This window comes from Zonotrichia leucophrys, chromosome 1 (genome assembly GCF_028769735.1).
Source record: "Zonotrichia leucophrys gambelii isolate GWCS_2022_RI chromosome 1, RI_Zleu_2.0, whole genome shotgun sequence".
NCBI lineage: Eukaryota > Metazoa > Chordata > Aves > Passeriformes > Passerellidae > Zonotrichia > Zonotrichia leucophrys.
The window spans coordinates 82271830-82290870 of record NC_088169.1 but is presented as its reverse complement, the minus strand read 5'-3'; the positions used below and the strand labels follow the sequence as shown (position 1 = coordinate 82290870).

General features: G+C 43.2%; 1 protein-coding gene across 1 annotated transcript; it reads right to left on the bottom strand.

The window, feature by feature from the left end:
• Nucleotides 1-413: 413 nt before the first annotated feature.
• On the bottom strand, nucleotides 414-5541 carry FZD4 (frizzled class receptor 4). The gene is made up of 2 exons (XM_064719325.1): nucleotides 5257-5541; nucleotides 414-4105 (listed from the first exon to the last, which is right to left on the bottom strand). The coding sequence occupies exons 1-2, from the start codon at nucleotides 5518-5520 to the stop codon at nucleotides 2777-2779; spliced, it is 1593 nt and encodes a 530-aa protein (XP_064575395.1). The 5' UTR covers nucleotides 5521-5541; the 3' UTR covers nucleotides 414-2776.
• Between the last annotated feature and the right edge of the window lie 13500 nt (nucleotides 5542-19041).

Genomic DNA, 19041 nt, shown 5'->3' with positions numbered 1-19041 from the left:
GTGCCAGGTTTTAGGCTGTCTGCTGCATCCTCCCACTTGCACAGCCCTGACATGGAGCCAGGTAAAGGCATGGGGGTGAATACATCAATGGAATGGTCTGATTGATGCAACCACTAATTTCACTTTGGGGCAGTACACCGTTCCCCTATCTGCTGGGGAAAGATGTGTCCTCAGGAACAGCAGCTGGTGCCTCCCCCCAGCCCACCTCTTTCCCACAGCATTTGAATCCCTCACATGCTTTAATGGAATATCCCTCCAGGTCACTCCTAGGCCCACACAGTGCCATCCTCATCCAGCTCACTGTGTCTCACATCACCAGGAGCATCCCTCTGTCAACAGTTCACAGTGTCACAGGCAGAGATGCAAGGATTTCATAAAAAGGCACTATTTAACATTCACTTCTGTGTACATAGCAAGGTTAAAAATGCCATTTATTGAATCAGTCTACTCAAACATGTGTCTTATTGTCCAGGAGAGTATCCAAAGCCTTTCAGACTGAAGCACACCTTGAGTGAACACGACACCTTGGCACGGCCAAAGAGTAGGTTACAAAAAAGGGTCATACTGCATCCTTGCTCCGTGGAAGCCAGCATCCAGCTGCTGACTTTACATTCCTCACTGTGCCAGCAGAAAGACTGCATGATGGAGAAGCTCCACCATCTGAAGATCTCACACTTGCAAAACTCATCATCCACAAAGGAATAACCAGATCCAAACACAACACTAACAGCGAGAGACTTTATGGAGAGGGTGAAAAGGCCCAGCTGGAATGTGGTGTTGGCCAAGACAGTGCTTGTGTGTCTTGAACAGAATGTGTCAAGTTGTCACTTGTTCTGCTGGAGAAGGGAGCCCAACCGCAAAGACTGCCATTAGGGTTTGTTTGGGGTCTGGATTTTGTTTGTAAAAGGAAAAAAAAGTTCTCCAGCACATGTTTCGACACTGACATTGAAACAATACATGCTTCTGGGATGGATTAGCGCTCACTTCCAGAGCTGGAGTGAACTGTGGTTTGGGAAGCACATGGGCACCTGTGTGGAAAGCAAGTACTTTAATAAAGCAGCATCTGTTCTCAGCTGCCCTGGAAGATCATGGGAGCTGGGGCACCAGGGGGATGCTTTGCAGCTGATCAGGTTCCACACAAACAAAGGAAGCAAAAGCTTGGGGCACATAGATAAAATCAAATGTGTTTCAAAGGGATAGAGCATCATAACAGTGTTCTCTAAGTGCTTCTAGGACATTTGTATTTGCATCACCTTTCTCACAAGCCCCTGACACTACATTCAGCTCCCCACAGGCCGATGCCTCCTCATATAAAATAATAAGAAATGTAATGGTTTCTTTCAAACATTATTCACCAAGAAGTTGGATTTCTTGTGTCCCTTTACAAAAACTGGAAAGGTCTTTGTTGCTCCTGAGGACTGAATGCCTGCTCACGTTCTGTGTGTAAATATACATTAAAAACTGTCTCCATAGCTGTCAGTGAGCAATTGAAGCATCGTTGTGAGGCAGTCAGCTGTACTGCAATGTCATGGGCTGAGAATGTTCTTTTAATTGCAACTGACACACATAATTATTCAACTGATCTGTGTGAACACGAGGTTGCCAAGGAATTTAACATTTTGCTTCTCCCCAGACTGGCGTCTACAGAGGAGATACCATCACACTGAATGAAATACATTAAGACTTAATTGCTTCATGCAATGAGTCTCCAGAGTCAAGTACATTTGCTTGGAGAAACATGGCATTGTCTGAATGTACCTTCAAGTAATTTTTCTCTTTTCTGAAGGAAGGATCACTATAGAATTAAGACTTTTTTTAAAGCTAATAAATGCAGCAGAATAAAGTGGTCTGCTAGAAATAGCAGGAGCACCTGAAGGTGCAGGAATGGAGGAAATGGATAACGATAATAGATGCAGAAGACCATACACAGTATCTCACCTTGAGCTGATTCCTCTACTTCTGAGAACAGCCTTGAGTAAAACTTTTAGATTTTATAAATACTGATAGAACCATAGAATAACTGAGGTGGTTCAAATAACGCGGAGGTTCAAATTCCCACAAGGCAGAATCAACTCTCCATTCAGACCAGGTTATAAATGGCAAAAAGAATGAGTCAAAATCATTATTAGGCTATTAGATGACTTAAAAGTCATCCTCACTAATACCTCACTAAATCTTACTCATCACGGGTAAGACCTGGAAAGCCCATTTACTATTTGTTTCAGGACATGATCCCTGACTGAATTGTGCAGTGTATTGGAACACCAGAATTCCTCAGGGCATAAAGACAGAATCCTCAGCAAGCACTTTGTTCTCAATGCTGAACTCACAAAGAAGACATCTGACTGAGGTCCTGCTCCATCTTCTGGTAACTTGGTAACTGGACCCTAATTAAGCCCAGAATTTGGCCCTGGACTGCCTGTCCTCCATCAGCTGTAAGGTGATGAAAGGAAAACATCATCTCACAGCTATGGGCTACAGCACCTCCATTTCTAAAGAGTTCAAGACTTAAAAAAGGAAGATAACATGTTTGGCTATTTCACAGCTTTTAAAGCCTCCCTGGGCTCTCCTATTTTGGGCAGCATGGTTTATGGCTATTGTATCTGCAGCATGATCCTTTTGCCGTTTATTCTTTAAGGCTTTTTTCTTTCCCTCCCATCCCCAGACAGGTTGTGCAACCATCCCCTACTCTATTCCCAACATTTACACAGCAATGTTTGCACATGATCAGTCCTTCACAGGAGAGCAGTCAGAGCAGTGGGATACTGTCCTTTTCTTATACCACAGTCTCGTTCCCTTTCCCGGGTTTCACCCAACCGTCCGCTCTCTTCTCCCGTTTCACTTTCCCTGAGTTCACCAGTCTGTTGGAGCACTTCTGCCACGTGTGCAGAGTTTTGGCTGACCAGATCCACATACCTGATGTAATACCCACCAGAAGGGACATGAAAATTTTGAGCATCTCCACTGCCATATTGGAATCATCTGCCGAATAGCGGAAAATGGCCCAGTTGGAGATTTCATAGAAATAACAGGCAATGACACATGTTGCTGGGACGGTGTACAACACTGAAAAGACCCCAATTTTGACCATCAGTCTTTCCAGTTTGTCAGTTTTAGTTCCATCTTTCTGGAGATTAGACCTGATTTTAAATAAGGCCACGAGTCCCGCTGCAATGAATAAAGTCCCGATGACCAGGTAGGTAAAAAGCGGAGCCACAACAAAGCCTGTCAGCGCATCCAGGTTCTGGTTCCCAACATAGCAGAGGCCGGTGAGCTCGTCTGCATCTACAAGTCTCATAATCAAAATGACAATGGTCTTCACTGCCGGGATGGCCCAGGCTGCGATGTGGAAGTAGGAGCTGTGCATCTCGATTGCTTCGTGGCCCCACTTGAGTCCCGCAGCCAGAAACCACGTCAGTGTCAGAATAACCCACCAGATGGAGCTAGCCATCCCGAAAAAGTACATCAGCAAGAAAATTATCGCACATCCTGTGTTCTTAAGACCTTCTTGGATAAGAACAGGTTCTGCTGCCTCTTCAAAATCACAGGATATCCTTTCCCGGCCCACAGTTAGCCTCACAATATAAGCAATGCTATAAATATTGTAGCACATGCTCAAAAATATGATTGGCCGCTCTGGGTAGGAAAATCTGGATGAATCAATCAGGAAGGTCAGGACTGTGAAGGCAGTCGAGATGAAGCAAAGACTGGCCCATATGGCCATCCAGATATCTGTGAATTCCTTGGCTGACCTGCTGTACAGACCAGCGTCGTAGCCGCACTTCAGGACGCAGCTCAAGCTTCTCTTCACCCAAATGTACTGATCTGAGTTAGATCCCATGCCGTGGCACTCTTCTCCAGGCTGCAAGGAGGTCTTGCTGTGAAGGGGAACCTCTTCGTCTCCTGGGCCCTCCATGCACATGTGGTTGTGATCATTCTGGGGTGGGAATTTGCTGCAGTTTAGGGCGTCTGGCCAGAAAAACCCAAATTCTTTTAAAACAGGTTCACATCTTCTTTTGACAGAGAGGCACATGCCTCCGCAGGGACCGATGGGGATGTTAATCTTCTCTGTGCACATCGGCACATAAACTGAACACAGGAAGAACTGGAAGAGAGAAACAGAAATCACAAGTGTGTTGAGGGAAAATGAAACAGGTTGCAATATAAAAAGTTTACTTTTTTTTCCTTTTTAGCAGTGATATTTGGTCCCTTGCCTTAAAAAAAAAGCCAGGAAGCAGCGTAAAACAAATAAACCAAGCACAATAAAAACAAAAGAGAGAAAAAACCCAACAATATTGTCTTTTTTCAGTTCAAATGTGATCCAATGCCAAAGTCTGAAAATTTTACTCCCTAGATTAGCTCCATGTAAACCTGGCCCATCAGCTCCAATGAAGCAAGAGGGATTTAGCCAGATTTAAACCTCGAGGGTACAATTTAAGAAAGCAGAAAACCAAATTAAAGGGGTTTAAACAAATACATATATTTGTTCTGACCGTTGCCTGGATATTTCAGCTAAGAAACAAATAGGAGGAAAAAAGCATTTATTGAAATACTATGGTTCACGATCCTGGCAGAAAAATGTTTTTTATTTTACAATAAGTTCACGTATGCATTTACGACAGCAATAAAATATTGTAGTTTTCTCGTCTTTTGAATAATAGTAATTCGGCGACGCGACACCGTGAGAGGAATTGCGTGCTGACACGGGAACTCTGCCCCGAGAAACAAGCTGGGTTTTGTTTGAGGAAATCCATGCCCGTGGGGAGGACAGGGATCCTGCCATTCGCCTGGGAAAGAAACTTTGGCGGTGGAGCTGCCGGCGGGGTCCCGAGCTGCCCCAGCTCCCCGCGGCCAGCCCCGCTCGTTCCGCACGGAGTCGGGCGCGGCACCTGGGGCACGGCCGGGACGGAGGGCAGCGGCCGGGAGAGCTCCGGGAGCCGCCGCAGCCTCCGCCAGCGGCCGGGAGGGGAGCACCGCGCTGCGGCGGGCGCTCCTCGCCGCGGGCAGCCGGGACACCGCCGGGACACCGCCGGGACACCGCACCTCCGCCCAACGTGAGCCGCGTTCCCTTCCCAGCCAGCCAGGAGCGACACAGCGAAGCGGCGCGACTTTCGGGCGGGGTTAGCACTGATCAGAGCAGGAGGGGATGAGATTGGGGTGCTGCGGGACAGCAGCCGGCCCGGGGACCGCGCGGCCCCGCCGTGTGTCGTCCCCACCTCGCCCACGCACCCAGGTCCCCGCGGAGCCCCGACGCACCTGGAGCTGGCTGGAGCAGCCGTACTGGATGAGCGGGGTGAAGGTGGTGAGCTGCAGCTCCGCGTCCGCCTGCAGCTCGTGCCCCACCAGGTTGGGCATCTTGGTGACATTGTAGCCCAGGTTCTGGCACATGGCGATGCGGATGGCGTCGCAGCGCCGCTCCTCCTCGTCGCCGAAGCCCCGCGCCCCGCCGAGCAGCCCGGCCAGCAGCACGGCCAGCAGCCGGGCGCGGCCGGCCGCCCCCCCGCCATGGCCCCCCGCCATGGCCCGCAGCGGCCCCGGCCCCGGCCGCGCCGTGCCGCACGGGCCGGCTCCAACGGGGCGGGCCGGGGGCGGCTCCGCTATTAAACAGCCGCGCCGAGAAACGGCCCAGGGGAGGGACGCGCCTCACGGCCCGGCCCTCACGGCGCCGCCGCCCCCGCCGCGGGAGCCCGCCCCGCGCAGCGCCCTCAGCGCCTCCGTGCAGAGCCGGACAGGGCAGGGCATGGTGCTACCTGCGCCTCAGCCCGGCACCCGGGAGTTCCCGTCCGCTCCCGGGGGAGCCCCGACCTCACCCCAAGCCCGAGGAGCACACTTCCACAGGCTCCATCTCACCGCTCCGCGGAGGGTCCCTTGTCCTTGGTGACCCACTACCTGCATTCCCCTCAGAAACCCCCGGGGATACCCGGCCGTGTCTCGTCTCCCCACAGCAGGTCCCCCCTCCTGTCCCGTGTGGCCAGTGCCCCTGGGAGGCATCGTCACTATCCCCTGAGTTCCCACCGTGAGTGTAGGTCCCAGGGGCTCCCCAAGTTCGGCTCTGTAGGGATAGGGGAGACTGAGCCCCGTGCAGATGTGCTTGGGCTCATCGTGCCGCAATCATCCCCTCATTTCTGGCCTTTTTCCAGCCCTAAGTGCTCAGCTCTTCCACTGTGTAGTTAAAGATATCCGGGGTGGCTTTCTAAGCTGCTGTTTTGTCTTCTCAATGGGTTAAACTGCACCACTAGGTCACATCTGGGCTGTAGCATTGTTTGTTTTTTCATTGGGGCCATGAAACCTGTAAGGCACTGCTAGGTACCTCCTGGCATTTGTATAAATCCCTGTAAAATAAGTAAGTGTGGATAAAACATTTGTGAATTTGGGAGGAAAGGGCTGGATGATTAAGCAGACCTTTAATATGTCAGCAGGAGTAGGGATTAAGAGTAGAGAAACAAGACTCACACTTAAATTCCCTTGATATTATTTACACCTGTAATAAAATCTAGTTGAGCTGGTTGTGCCTTTAGCAAAAATATGTCATCTATTAATGAATTCTTTGTAAAGCACTTTGAAAATATTTGTAAAGCCCTGGTTAAGCAACCTCCTCCCGTGTACACGCAGCAGGTGGCATGTGCATGTGCTCCTGAGGGTGTCTGTCACAGGCAGCCAGGCCTGAGAGCCCCTCGGGGCCTTTTCAGCTCCCCATCATTCCCCAGCTCCACTGGTCAACAAGACTGCGACTAATGGCACAAGCCACCCCTCAGCTATTGCTCCTTATCAAGAACAGCACTGTAAATCACAGCAAAACCCGAGCTATGAAGTGCTCTGTGCTTGCTCACTGCAGGTTTCCCCTCTGAGGCTCCGTCCCCAATGGGGTTTTTTTTACCTCAGAGAGGGGGGAAAGTGTGTGTGAGCTGTCCTGGGACACTGCAGGGACTGATGGGCATTAAAGTGCTTTCCTCTAGCAAGATGGTGCTTTAACTGAGGTTTTGTGAGCGTAGGTATTTACAGAGCTCTCATTGCTGTAACACTCTACATCTAGCTTGAATAAACAGTGTCTCTAAACTCACAAAATCCTTGTGAGGCAGACAAGTAATATTATCTTAACTTTTCAAACACAGAGGCAGACAGTGCTCCTGTCCCAAGGTCAGTCAAGGAGCCTGCAATGGAGTCAGCAACCCAACCATATCATACAAAGCCCATATTTACCTGCAGGCATTGGTGTCTGCACCCAGCAGTGCTCAGCTGCTAATCTGGGTGGGTGATAATGCTGTGAACGCACACGGTGTGCTGCACATGTCCACCAGGCTGTTCCGAGCGCTGCCAAGTTTACTTTCCCTAGCACACAAGCGCAGGGAATGGGTGATGGGTGCTCCCCATGCAGTCAAACACGTCAAAGTAAGAGGCAGGCTTCCATGGGAGAAGGTTTTGGTTGGAGGTTTTTTTTTTTTTTTTCAAAATTATATATGAAAGAAGGCTAGAGGGAGAATCATAGTGACCTCAAAAACTATGCCTCTTTGTCTGAGTATATGAAACCCCTTTTCATCTGCTATCTCCTGCTGCAGTTAGGTGCTGAAGCAGAGTTCACTCCTGCTAGAATAAGGCCTTTACCTAATTCCCATGAAATAAACCACCTACTGCATATTCAGAAATTATAAAGCAAAACCCTTGGCCCACGAACCTAGTCCTTGGACTAAGTAAAACTACGGTGGACACAAGTAACTTTGTAGAAGAAGAACTTCTCACCCCAAAAAAACCTCCTTCCACTATTGCCTCTTGTTTGAGAATTCAAAATAAATATTAGAAAGTGCTACACTGCTGTGCTTGCTTTGGAAAGTCTTTTAGATAATGGGAATTAGTTTTGAAAACAAGAGTGCTATGAGAAGCAGTGGCTAATCATATGAGAGGCTGGAGTTGGAAAAAATGGTAATTAACCTGCTTTGAACCTTATGCATATAACAGTGATTCAATGTCACCATGATAAGCATGTAGATATCATTATTTTTAAACAGATCAGAATAGGAAAACTTCTGGATAGAGCTAGTGGATTTATAGATTCTTGGATTACTGGGCAGTGTGAGACACTGGCTTGAATCTGGCACAGAAAAAGCTGGATTCCTTCCTCAGTTATTGATTGCCTGACTTGCAGCATATTTTTTTATAAATTTGATTTTGAGAGTTCTTTAGTTAAAGGATCAGCAGGCTCCCTTACAATTATTATTTTTTGTCACTGCCAATAATTACATTTGGTTTCTAGTCTGAGTTATCTCCAGCTTCCAGCCACTGACTTTTGTTCTACCTTTACTGGACAGGTTGAGAAGTCATTATTGAGACTAACTCTGTAGGTTATGTCGGGCTGTGATTAAGTTACCTTTTGTCCTTTTTTAGTAACTAAAATAGATTTAATTTCCTGAGTTTCTTATTGTAAGGTGTTTTTCCCAATTCTTTAATCATACTTTTGATTTTAAAGGAGCAACATTTTACCCTGCTGTTTAAATACCACTTTCAGCCCAAACCATCCTTTACAGTATAAATAGATATGTCTGAATTAGTAGTTGAAACACCCTTGGTCCCTTTAGAGTCAGCTAAAGTCAGGATAGACAGACACTTGCAGAAGGCAGCTTACATAATGGGAATGACATTATACAAAATCCTACTTATTATTGTCTTGGTTTTAGTACTTCCCCGCTACATTTGTATGTATATTTTTTTGCATATTTATTAAAGCCATGGGTGAATTTTTACACTATGAAAATAAATAATGCTTACCATGACCTCTGAGCCTTCCACTGATTTGTAGGGCATCAAGGAAGATTCATAACTCTTCCCTGAACATTTTAAATGCATCAATATTTGCCTGAACTCTAGTGGTAGAACATTCAGTTCTCAGCTCAGCTTTCCCACTGGAGGGATACTCATGTCAAAAGCTCAGTCCTACAAGATGACCTGGCTTACTCCTCCAAGGACATGATCTCTTCCCCTGCATTGCATGGAGAGCCAGGACCAAGGCCTTGCAGGCAGATTGGAGAAAGCTTGGGTGTCTGTTTGGTTTTCTAAAAAAAAAAAATGTGGATACCACATTAGGATGGGATTATTTTAACCAAACATAGATGTCAGCTTTTTAGTCAGATGAATTTCATTCTAGAAATGCCTCTCTCTCTCAGTTGACTGTAAAAGGAATGCAGCTCAGAGGTGAAAGCTCTCAAAGAGATATCTAGTGCTGCATGAGAACAGCCCCTGCCTCCCAGCCAGTCTCCTGGGAACTGATGACAGAGAATACTGATATTACCTTCCAGAAAGTTATTCTAAAGATCTTGTATACGTGTCAAATAAACATATAAGAATTTTAAAATGTATAGCTTCTAGAGCAGTTTTGGGATACTGAAATTTTAAGAATGACCTAATTACTATGAGTTATGTCTATGATATTATTAGTTATCTCTATGACATGAGATATCTATTTTTTCAATATACAACAAAGATGACTATTGAACCTGGCTGTTACCTGTTTTGTTTACTGACAATTCCACAACTTCTATCAAGTAACATAATTCTACCATTAATGATCTTTTAGTCTCAATTTACATAAAACAATATTGTCTTTGAACATCTGTCCATTTTTTTTTTGTTTTGCATATTTTATCACATACTTGTCATTCCTTTTGGATTTATATTCATTCAAATCAGTGTTTCCTTCATACTCTTTGACATTTATGCTTTTATTAAACTTAATTAGTTTTATAATGTTAAAATATTATTAAAGAATTAAAAGAAGAATTTCCATCTGAATTCCAGCTGCATTTTTTTAGTCAGGACCTTCTTTCTCAAAATCCATCTAAATCAATCACCTACTTTATTCAATGATGTCTTTGCAAGCACCTAGCAATAATTTTTAAATAGTTTCCTAACTGCCATTCACAAGCTCAAAATAAGTTTTCTCCCTTACTTCTGTACTTCATGAGGCTGACTCTTTTAAAGCAGGAAATACATATATTCCCCTCTTTGCACTTATCCATTATCATCATCATTTCAATTGTCCAGTAACAATTGATATTGTTACTGGTATCATCATGATACTTCCAGTGAACATGGCTCTATCAGAAAACATGGCTATCTGAGGAGAAACCCCAGTGCAGCCAGTTGAAGATGTATTTATGCATATGTGTATATATATAGATATGCAAATATATTTTCACATACAAATATCTGGGGATTTATATATAAAGCATTCATAGAAACATTACAGAAACATTAAAGGTGGAGAAGATCATTAAGTGCAAGCATTAACCCAGCACTGCCAAGCCAAAACCACCACTAAACCACGTCCTTAAGTGTCACATTTACATGTTTCTTGAACACTTCCAGGAATGGTGATTCCATCACTTCCTTGAGCAGCCTGTTCCAGTACTTGATCACCTCTTCTGTAAAGCAATTTTTCCTGATATCTAATCTAAACCTCCCCTGGTGCAACTTGAGGCCATTTGCTCTTGTTCTGTAGTTCACTGGGAGAAGAGACTGCCCCCCACGTGGCTTCAGGTAATTGTGGAGAGCAGATATAATGCAGGTGACACCGGTGCACAAGGCGGTGAACATGGGGGCACTCGTATTCAATGATGTGGAACCAGCCAACACTGATCTCAGTGGGGCAGGACTTGTCTCAGACTTTAAAATAAAATGTGTATTGTGTGCATATTTACCTGCCATAGCGCACTGCAGAATCCTTCTGGGCCTGACCCAGTGGGATTTGGCTCCTGATAGTCTCAGGACACTCTGTTTAAGTTTTTACCCTTGGTGTCTCCATGTGAGCCAGTTCTCTGTGCAGAGGGAGACCCAGACAATATCAGCAGTGTGTCTAGAGCACAAGTCTCCTGACAGGCTGGGAATCTCTGCTTTCATGCAGTTATGACTGTAAGTTCTTTAAAGCACTTTGGTGAAGCTAAGCTGTGACACAGATCCCATATCTAGATTCAGCTGTGTAATTCCTTGCATGCCAATTTGGGTCAATTGTTGCTCCATGACCCTTAAAAGTCAATATTTGGCTTGCACAGAGACCTCAGAATTTGGTTTTATAGCACTGTAAACAGGAAATTTCAGTGCTACTAAATATGCATAATTTTGAGAAATCCTTTGCCTTTAGATAGCATCAAAACATTCAACAATACAAGAAGATTTCTCAGATGATGGGTGGGGTTAGAAATCCAGGTGGCACAGAGGTATCACACACAATGTTCCATGGGAAACAGGAAAAAAAAAGCTGTCCATAAATCTCATAGGATGAAAGATGCCTGTATAAAGGCCACTTAGGTCACTTCATCTATGTGTTAGTATTCTTTTTTTCTTTTTTCCCACACAAGTATTTCTCTTTCTAACTTTAAGAATAACTTCAATTAAAAAAAAAATTAAACAGTTTTCCAAAAGCCTATTTCCTCATATAATTCAAACTGATATACTTCTCTAACCAGATTAGCAGAACAGGCAAGGAGCTGTGAGGCAAAGTCACTCTCAGGATCTAGTGAGGCAGAAACATTTTCACAATGAGTTTTTCATAGTTTATCCACATTTATAAAATTTTGTGCTAAAATACATAACCCACCCAAAAAACCCTGCCCTCTTCCCTTGCCTGATTTTGACAAACTTCTCAGGAAAGCTCTGCTGCAGAGATACAGCATGACCAGTTTCAAGGACATCTCTTCCCTTTAGGAAAATCAGTAGACTTTTTGCCATGGTGAAGGCAAAAATCAGCTTGAACTTTGGAATTAGTGTTTTTGTCTCTCAGAATGACTTTCAGTTTAAACTACTGCTCACCATTACTTCTATAATGCTCAGAAACTCACATTTTGGCTTGAAAATGTTGACGTTATCCATATTGACCTCAGTCCAAATGATTATTTTTTTTCTGGAAATTGATGAACAGTTTTCTTAGAAAATTTTCCAGAGATCTCTTTTTTAAAATGCTCAGATAAGTCCAAAACATCTTGGGTTTGTAGCTTCAGATTTGGCATGTGCAGGGTACAATCCTGAAGGAGGGATGCACTTTTTGTAGTGTTGGAAGAAATTTCATTTCACAATAGCAAAGTAGCCTGAAAACTTTGGAAATAATAGACTGATTGCTCATGTAGTGTGGTAGATTTAGCCGTGGTAGAAAATGACAGGCTGAGTTCTCCCTCCCTGAGAGGTCATGAGTCTTGCTTTATAAATAAGGCTTAGTTTCCTTTTTGCAGAGTCATCTTTCCCACTAAACCTTTCTGCATCCTGTTTTGCTTTAATTCTATGGCAGCATCAGAGGTTATTTCCTGTGTGTTTGCTGTCCATAAGCAACATTGTACTTGGCTTTTGGTGTCATTTTGCACATTCTGTGAAGCAAATTTCACTGGACCTGACTTAAGAAGGACCCTTTCTGCTTTAAGTGAGACTTTTAGATAACTTACTTCTCTTAACTCACCCAGGTTGCACTCAGCCCTGGTCTTCACATCCAGCTGTGACCAACATCACAAAAACATGCTTATGAACACAGGGGGACAGATTTTTTTAAAATCATCCTATAGTGCTTTCTCCTCAAATGTATTAACCAAAAAGTAAACAAAAAAATTTCAAATATTTAAATTAGTTTACTTATTACCAAATAAGTAAATATCAAGCTTTTGAGCATGGATATTAATGAATTAATCCATTATATTTTTTTGTCTTTGGAAATTATATCAGGCTGAGATATAAATCCCTCAAAATCAAAGCTGAGATGGTAGGTTTACTGTTATACTTCAGCTGGTTTGCACTGCTCCAGTGATACCATGACGAGCTGGTTTAATCAATCTGTTATTGCAGGCTGAAAGCTGTTCTGTGTCATTGGAGCAGCACAGAGCTGTCAGGCGTGTGATGAATCTGGCCACAAATCTTAAAAGGTACTATTTTTCCCCATTAAAAAGGCTATGTGAGCTGATATGCTGTGTTTAGTTACATAACAGCGAGTATTGACTTGCAGGGCACGGCTGGGGAAAAAACCCTTCTTTGTATTGTGTTAGGCAGGCAGTGGGGTCATTCTCCTGGGAAAGAAACTCGACATCTGCCAAGAGGTGAAGTTTGCTGAGTGCATGTTGCTTTTGAGGTGCCTGTGAATGCACAAAGGGGGAGCTGGACACAGGAGGGAAAGCTGTCCCGGTGAGGATACGGGCTGCTGGCAGCGCTCTCTGGAGCCCGTCACGCACCGGTAACGTTCCTGCAAGTTATACACACCACTGCCTCCAGGTCCTTATGGAATCATAGAGAACTTTAAAATAAGCAACCGTACTTGAGTCTTCCAGTTCTAGCTGGACTGCCCAGTTTACAGTGGCACCATTCTTCGCTTTGTGGGCCATTTAAAACACAGTTACTGAGTGCTAATTATTTCCACATTCCTGTCTCCGCTACAATTCTTTTATTTTTTTTCTAACTTTCAAAAAACTTTTAATTTATTTTGCTTTTTTTTCTCTTTAAATGATTACAGAATGCATTCAGCTTGAGAGCTGTGTAATTATTTCATTTAAGGAGATGAGTTTTTGTTAATATATTTATACACCCATCATGCACATAATTGCAAAAGATATCTACTTTATTCTACTTTCTCTTCCAGGACAGATTCTTCCCCTTTCTCACAGAGACAGACCTGCTCTTCCACTAACCATTTGTATGTGACATTCATAGGTTTTCTTTTTCTTTACCCATTCCTATGCCCTTAAAGCAGTGCTGCATTCACAAGAAGACAAACATATAAATGTCATACCAGACAGTGAGAAGGACTGGTTAGGCAAGTCTTTGGCAAACAGGTTTCCTAATTTCTATCCAAGCTGGCAAATTAATCATACGGATTACTGATACACAAACCAATGGACTTTCAAATTAGTCTGAGCATAAATAATGCCATCCTGTCTTGTGCAGAAGGCTTTGCTGCCATTCCACATTTGCCTTATGTTCCTTGCATGCATACAGGTGCTTACACGGAGTGCAACCTACCTTACACTTTGTGCCTATGTTCTCTTCTTCTGACTCCCTGGCAGGGCAGGGTAGGTTCAGATAGTAATTGTTAGAAAACTAACAAAATAAAATAAATAGTGCTGTGATGACAAGGAGGGGTGGTGTGACCACGAAAGGAAACAGATCAGCTTAGTTTGGCTTCAACCGTGACGGAACCGCACCCTTATTCTTTTATGCTGTGCTGATCATGGTGGTATTTTTGCACTGTACTGAGGTTTTGTTATCAATGGAACTAGTGCTGAATTTTATTTTTATTATTACTGGATCTGGAATTTGAGTATGTACTGATCTTTCATTCTTGGCCAGAGTAATTTCTATTTGGAGGCTGACAATTCATCTCTTTCCCCACAGACTCATACATTAACTTAGAAAATAATGAGAGTTTATGTGAATTCTGTTTTTCTCAGGCATTTTTATTCCTGGGAGAGACTTCCATGGGCCAAATTACCATGAAAACTATATTACCATGATATTTCAATTCCTTACAGCAAAAGTTCATATCTTTTAGTACTGTTGACACTGTACATACATCCTTGGGGAATTATGACAAATATAAAAAGAAAACTCCTAAAAATGTGTATAAAAAACACAAGAAAGCTGCCATCTAACCTAAATATTCTCCAAGTAAAACTAGAACAAATTATTTCTCAAATATGAAAGCTTTAGGCCACTACTGGGCATGGTGCTGTATTGAGAGGCAAGGTTATTATTCAATTTTTGACATAAAACCACTTCAGATATATGAAGAAGTTTGTTGCAAAGGACATCAACACACAAACAAACCCCTTTGCTCTAATCATATAGGGCAAAGCAGTGAAGAACCAGGTGCCAAATTTAGACAAAAGCCACTCTTGCAGTGCAGCTGGTTCCTGAGGCTGGGCTGGAGTGACCCCTCCATGTTTTAATCCTGGAGGAAAGGCTCGCAAAGGCTCTCTCTGCCACCATACCAAGATGACTGCAGTGGAAGGGAACCACTGCTGAGGCCAGTGACCCTCTCTGTCCTGCCCCAAACTTGCCTCTCCTTCCTGTGCACCTGCTCTAGGGATGTAATTTTAATACGTTTTGAGGGTGCTAGGTTTGTCTCCATTGAATACCATGTGGGCAAGACAGACAGAAGGTAATTGAGAGTCCAGTTCAGATCTAAGGTGGCTGCACTGGAGATGCTTCACTCTCCCTTGACTACCAAAGGAGCTCAGGATGTGTATCCAATTCCTTAGCTCTTTCAGGCAGCTGGGAGAAGGGAGGAGGAACTAACATAAGCTCAAATTAAATAGGGGAATGAGGATTAAGGAAGAATTTATACAAGAACTCTTGGGCAACAGTGCATGACTGTAGGATAAATATTCTTCAGCCTGACTAAAGGATCATTTTAACATCTTTATTATAAGACTCACACATAAAATGTTAAAACATGCCCCTCCAGGCTTTGAATGATGAAAGGATGAACTGGGTCCTAAGAACATGATTTCCGTAAGTAAATAGCCAGCATTTCCAGAGATCATTTGTTAAGTAGACACAAGGGAAAAGAAGATTTCAAAAATCCCTTTTTCAACTTTTTCCTTCTGGAAAGTTGTATTGGTAAGAGATGGATTTACTTTCTTCAGCTAAACCAAATTAGATGTAGAATGTTAAATGACATTTGTTTTGTGACAATGAGCTTCTTGTGAGCCTGTAAACTCATAGATCTCTTTTTTTGGATCATCAGTAATTATAACTCCTTCATACACTGGTAAAAGCTGTATACTCTTTTAAACTGGGCTATGCAGCTAACTTAAAATTTCACTCCATCATCTGAAAATATGCCTTTCTGTTCTATTTTTACATTTTTCTCCCTAAGCAGAGGTGGATGCAGTTCAGGGGGTGTGGGAGTGCCAGGAGGAGGTACGATTTCTTGCATGCATTATGATTTCCCATGTGAAGTTTGCTTCAATTCTTCTATGAGAGAACTTGCTTGAACTATATCATTTGGGTTAATCCTTTTTTTGGCACTGTGACAGAATTTGGACATTTGTGGACATCAGGTCATTAACCACCCTTACTACCTTCCTTTTAGGGGCAGCATGCTCTCCCAGCCAAGGCTGTATCGATTCCCTCCTGGGCTTTTGACTGAAGAGATCTGTATAAAACATTAACATTTCATTTCTTGTCCAAAAAAAGAGCCAAGTAAATTCTTCTATTTTCTATAAATAGGATAAAGAAGGAAGGTGCTTTTCTGGTGTGGGAGGGGAATGTAAAATGATGCCATGTCTGACCAGTTACCTCATCTCTATGCACAGGCATATGCACATGCACACTGAGCTCTAGCCAATGCTGTGAGCTTTCTGCTCTCTATCTTCAGAGTGCTAAAAACCACTATAAAAATATCAAGAGAAGACTTCCAAGAGTGACATATATCAGGCTGCAAAATCACTTCTCCCAGGGAGTAATGAAAGCCCTATCATTGATGTTATGAACAATAGTAATTATTAACACACATATGTGCACAAATCTGGACATTAAAGGTTCTGCAAGACATGCCTTCATGATGTCACTGCCACGCAGAAGCATGGATGGAGTTTTGGGCCTAGGGCCAGAGAGCAAACCTCTTCTTAGTAAAGAATTTACAGTCAAGTTCATCTCTTCTAGCCGGGTACACAGATACTATATAACCCCCACAGCATTTGCTTACAATAAGAAAAAACACTGGAAAATACTGTCTGGAAGACAATATAGGTAAGGCCAAAGAAATTACCTATTATTTTACAAGGTGATTTTTTTCAAAGACAAAAAGTTAGGTGTTCAATCTGCACTGAAATCGAATGAAACGTGAACATCTAACTCCACAGGGTTTTTGAAATACTGACCCCAAGGTGTTAGGTCTTTCTCCTGGCCATGCCAGGGTTAGCATGCTGCAAGTCTCTGCAGGAGATGTCTGTGAATGAGGTCAGAGCTCAACCACAAAACAGTGACAAAATCATCTGGTGCACACAGAGCTATTCTCAGTGATGAGTATTTAACTTCATTATTTCTGTGTTTATTGCATTTTTCCCCCTTGTGTTGTTTCTGCTTTATCTGCAGTTTTTATTTTGATTTGTATTTTATTATAATTTACTTCGCTAGTTCTCAGTCTATTTACAGAGAACAAAAGAATGTAAAACAGTAGAATAATAGTGTTTATTTTCACAAGTTTGGACTGATCAAATAACTCATAAGTCCCAAAGTGGAACCATGCTTGAGGTAGGTTAGGTCATCTCAAGTGTGGGGAAACAAACAGAAATATCCTATTCTTTGCTATTGTTTGTTGTATTTATGCCACTTGAGAATTTTAACAATACCACATATATAAAACATTTGTTCTTGCTTTCTGCATTATTCAGAGTTTTCTCAAGGCTCTTTGGTGTTTTTTTTTCCTGTGATGTTGCTACGCTTTAGTGACTTTCTCAACTATTTGAGCAGAAAAGTTAGAAATGGCTTCTAGGAACGAGCCAGAGGTGCTGAAAAGAAGGTTTTGTCCTTTGAATGCTTCTATGTTTAAAAAATGTTGAGAGTTTTAACTAGTTTGCTTCAACTTATTCCCTCGATTCTTGTTCATATGCACTGACAAACCTTGGTCTAGCAGAGAGAAACCAACCAACCAAGAGTCTGATGTTGCAGTCCCATCAAATCTGCAATTGTTTTTTACACTGCTTTGATTTTTGACAGGAGGTCCAAATGTGGATGTCTAAAGCTACATCTGCCCACCTAAACACAATACTTCAAAATCTCATAGTACTAATCAATAGTACTCTAACAGGAACATCATGGGTGTGCTGTTTCTTTGATTTGCAATTTAAAGCACTTTCAAGACAACTGGCAGCAAAGTTGGAAAATAAAGACAAAGGGAGCGGCTTGCCTCAAAGAGCCTCCTCTGAGCCACTCACTCTGCTCACAGCTTTGGATATCCACAGTCCTGCTGAAGGACAATGCAGTTCATTAACCCAGGATAACATAAAATCACTGCCTATTTAAAAATATAAACCTGAAAAATGAAGTAGTTCAGCAGCTGCTGCTTAGGCTGTTGAATTCTACTGCTGTGACATCCAAGTGCTGGCAGCATGAGTGATCGGAGTCCTGAGGCTATTTCAGCATGAGCATTTGACAACTACATAGCTGAAATTTACTGTTCATTATTCTTCTGGAAAAAAAAATCAGGCTTAAATGGAAAGTCTTTTCAAAAGTGCTGAGTTCTTAGAAGCTATCATTAATTTTCGAAGGAGCTGTTGGGTGCTCAATTGCTTTAGAATAATTACATTTCTGTCTGTGGCCTCAGCAGCCCAACTTGATGGACAGAGAGTTTTATTACAGAAGCTTTAACCACACTAGAAACTCCAAAAGAAAAAAAAAAGACACCTTCTGAGTATTTTCTTACGGTCATGACTGAAAAATGCTTGTGTTGGAAGAATAAATAAAATCTTAATAATGGCCTCAAAAAAGTTGGGAATGGCAAACAAAAGGTTTTGTTTGAGGATGTCATCATTCACTCCTGTCTCCTTTTTCTCTCCTATTTTCTGAAAGATCCTTGGCATTGACACTGCTGAAGAACAGCCCACCACTCACTGCTGCTCCTGCAGGCAAATGACAATGACTGGCTAGTATGTGTCCTACTTAGGGCCAGACCTCTCTGTAACATATTGATCTCAGATATCATTCAAAAGGCCCCCAAAAATGTGCCAGAGACTGGAATCAGCTATCAGGCGTCACAGAGAATAGAGGTGCAGAGCTCTACTTCAGTTCTTGGAGCTCTTTAGGAGTAGAGACCCATCTGATGTTGCCCCTGAGCTCCCGGTGGTGTGCAGCAGCCCGGAATCCCAGCTCCTCCCACCCTTCCCACTCATGCTCTTGGAAAGGTGATTATCACCTGCATGTTTGAAGGCTGCTGCCCCCACCTGGCAGGCAGAAATGAAGGACGTCGAAGCTATGTGGGACAGGTCTTTCCTGACTGCCCAATTTGGTGAAGAACAAGGTAAGAGGATGGGAGAGAAAGGGCATGAACTCCAGACACAGCACTCTGACTGTGGAGCACAG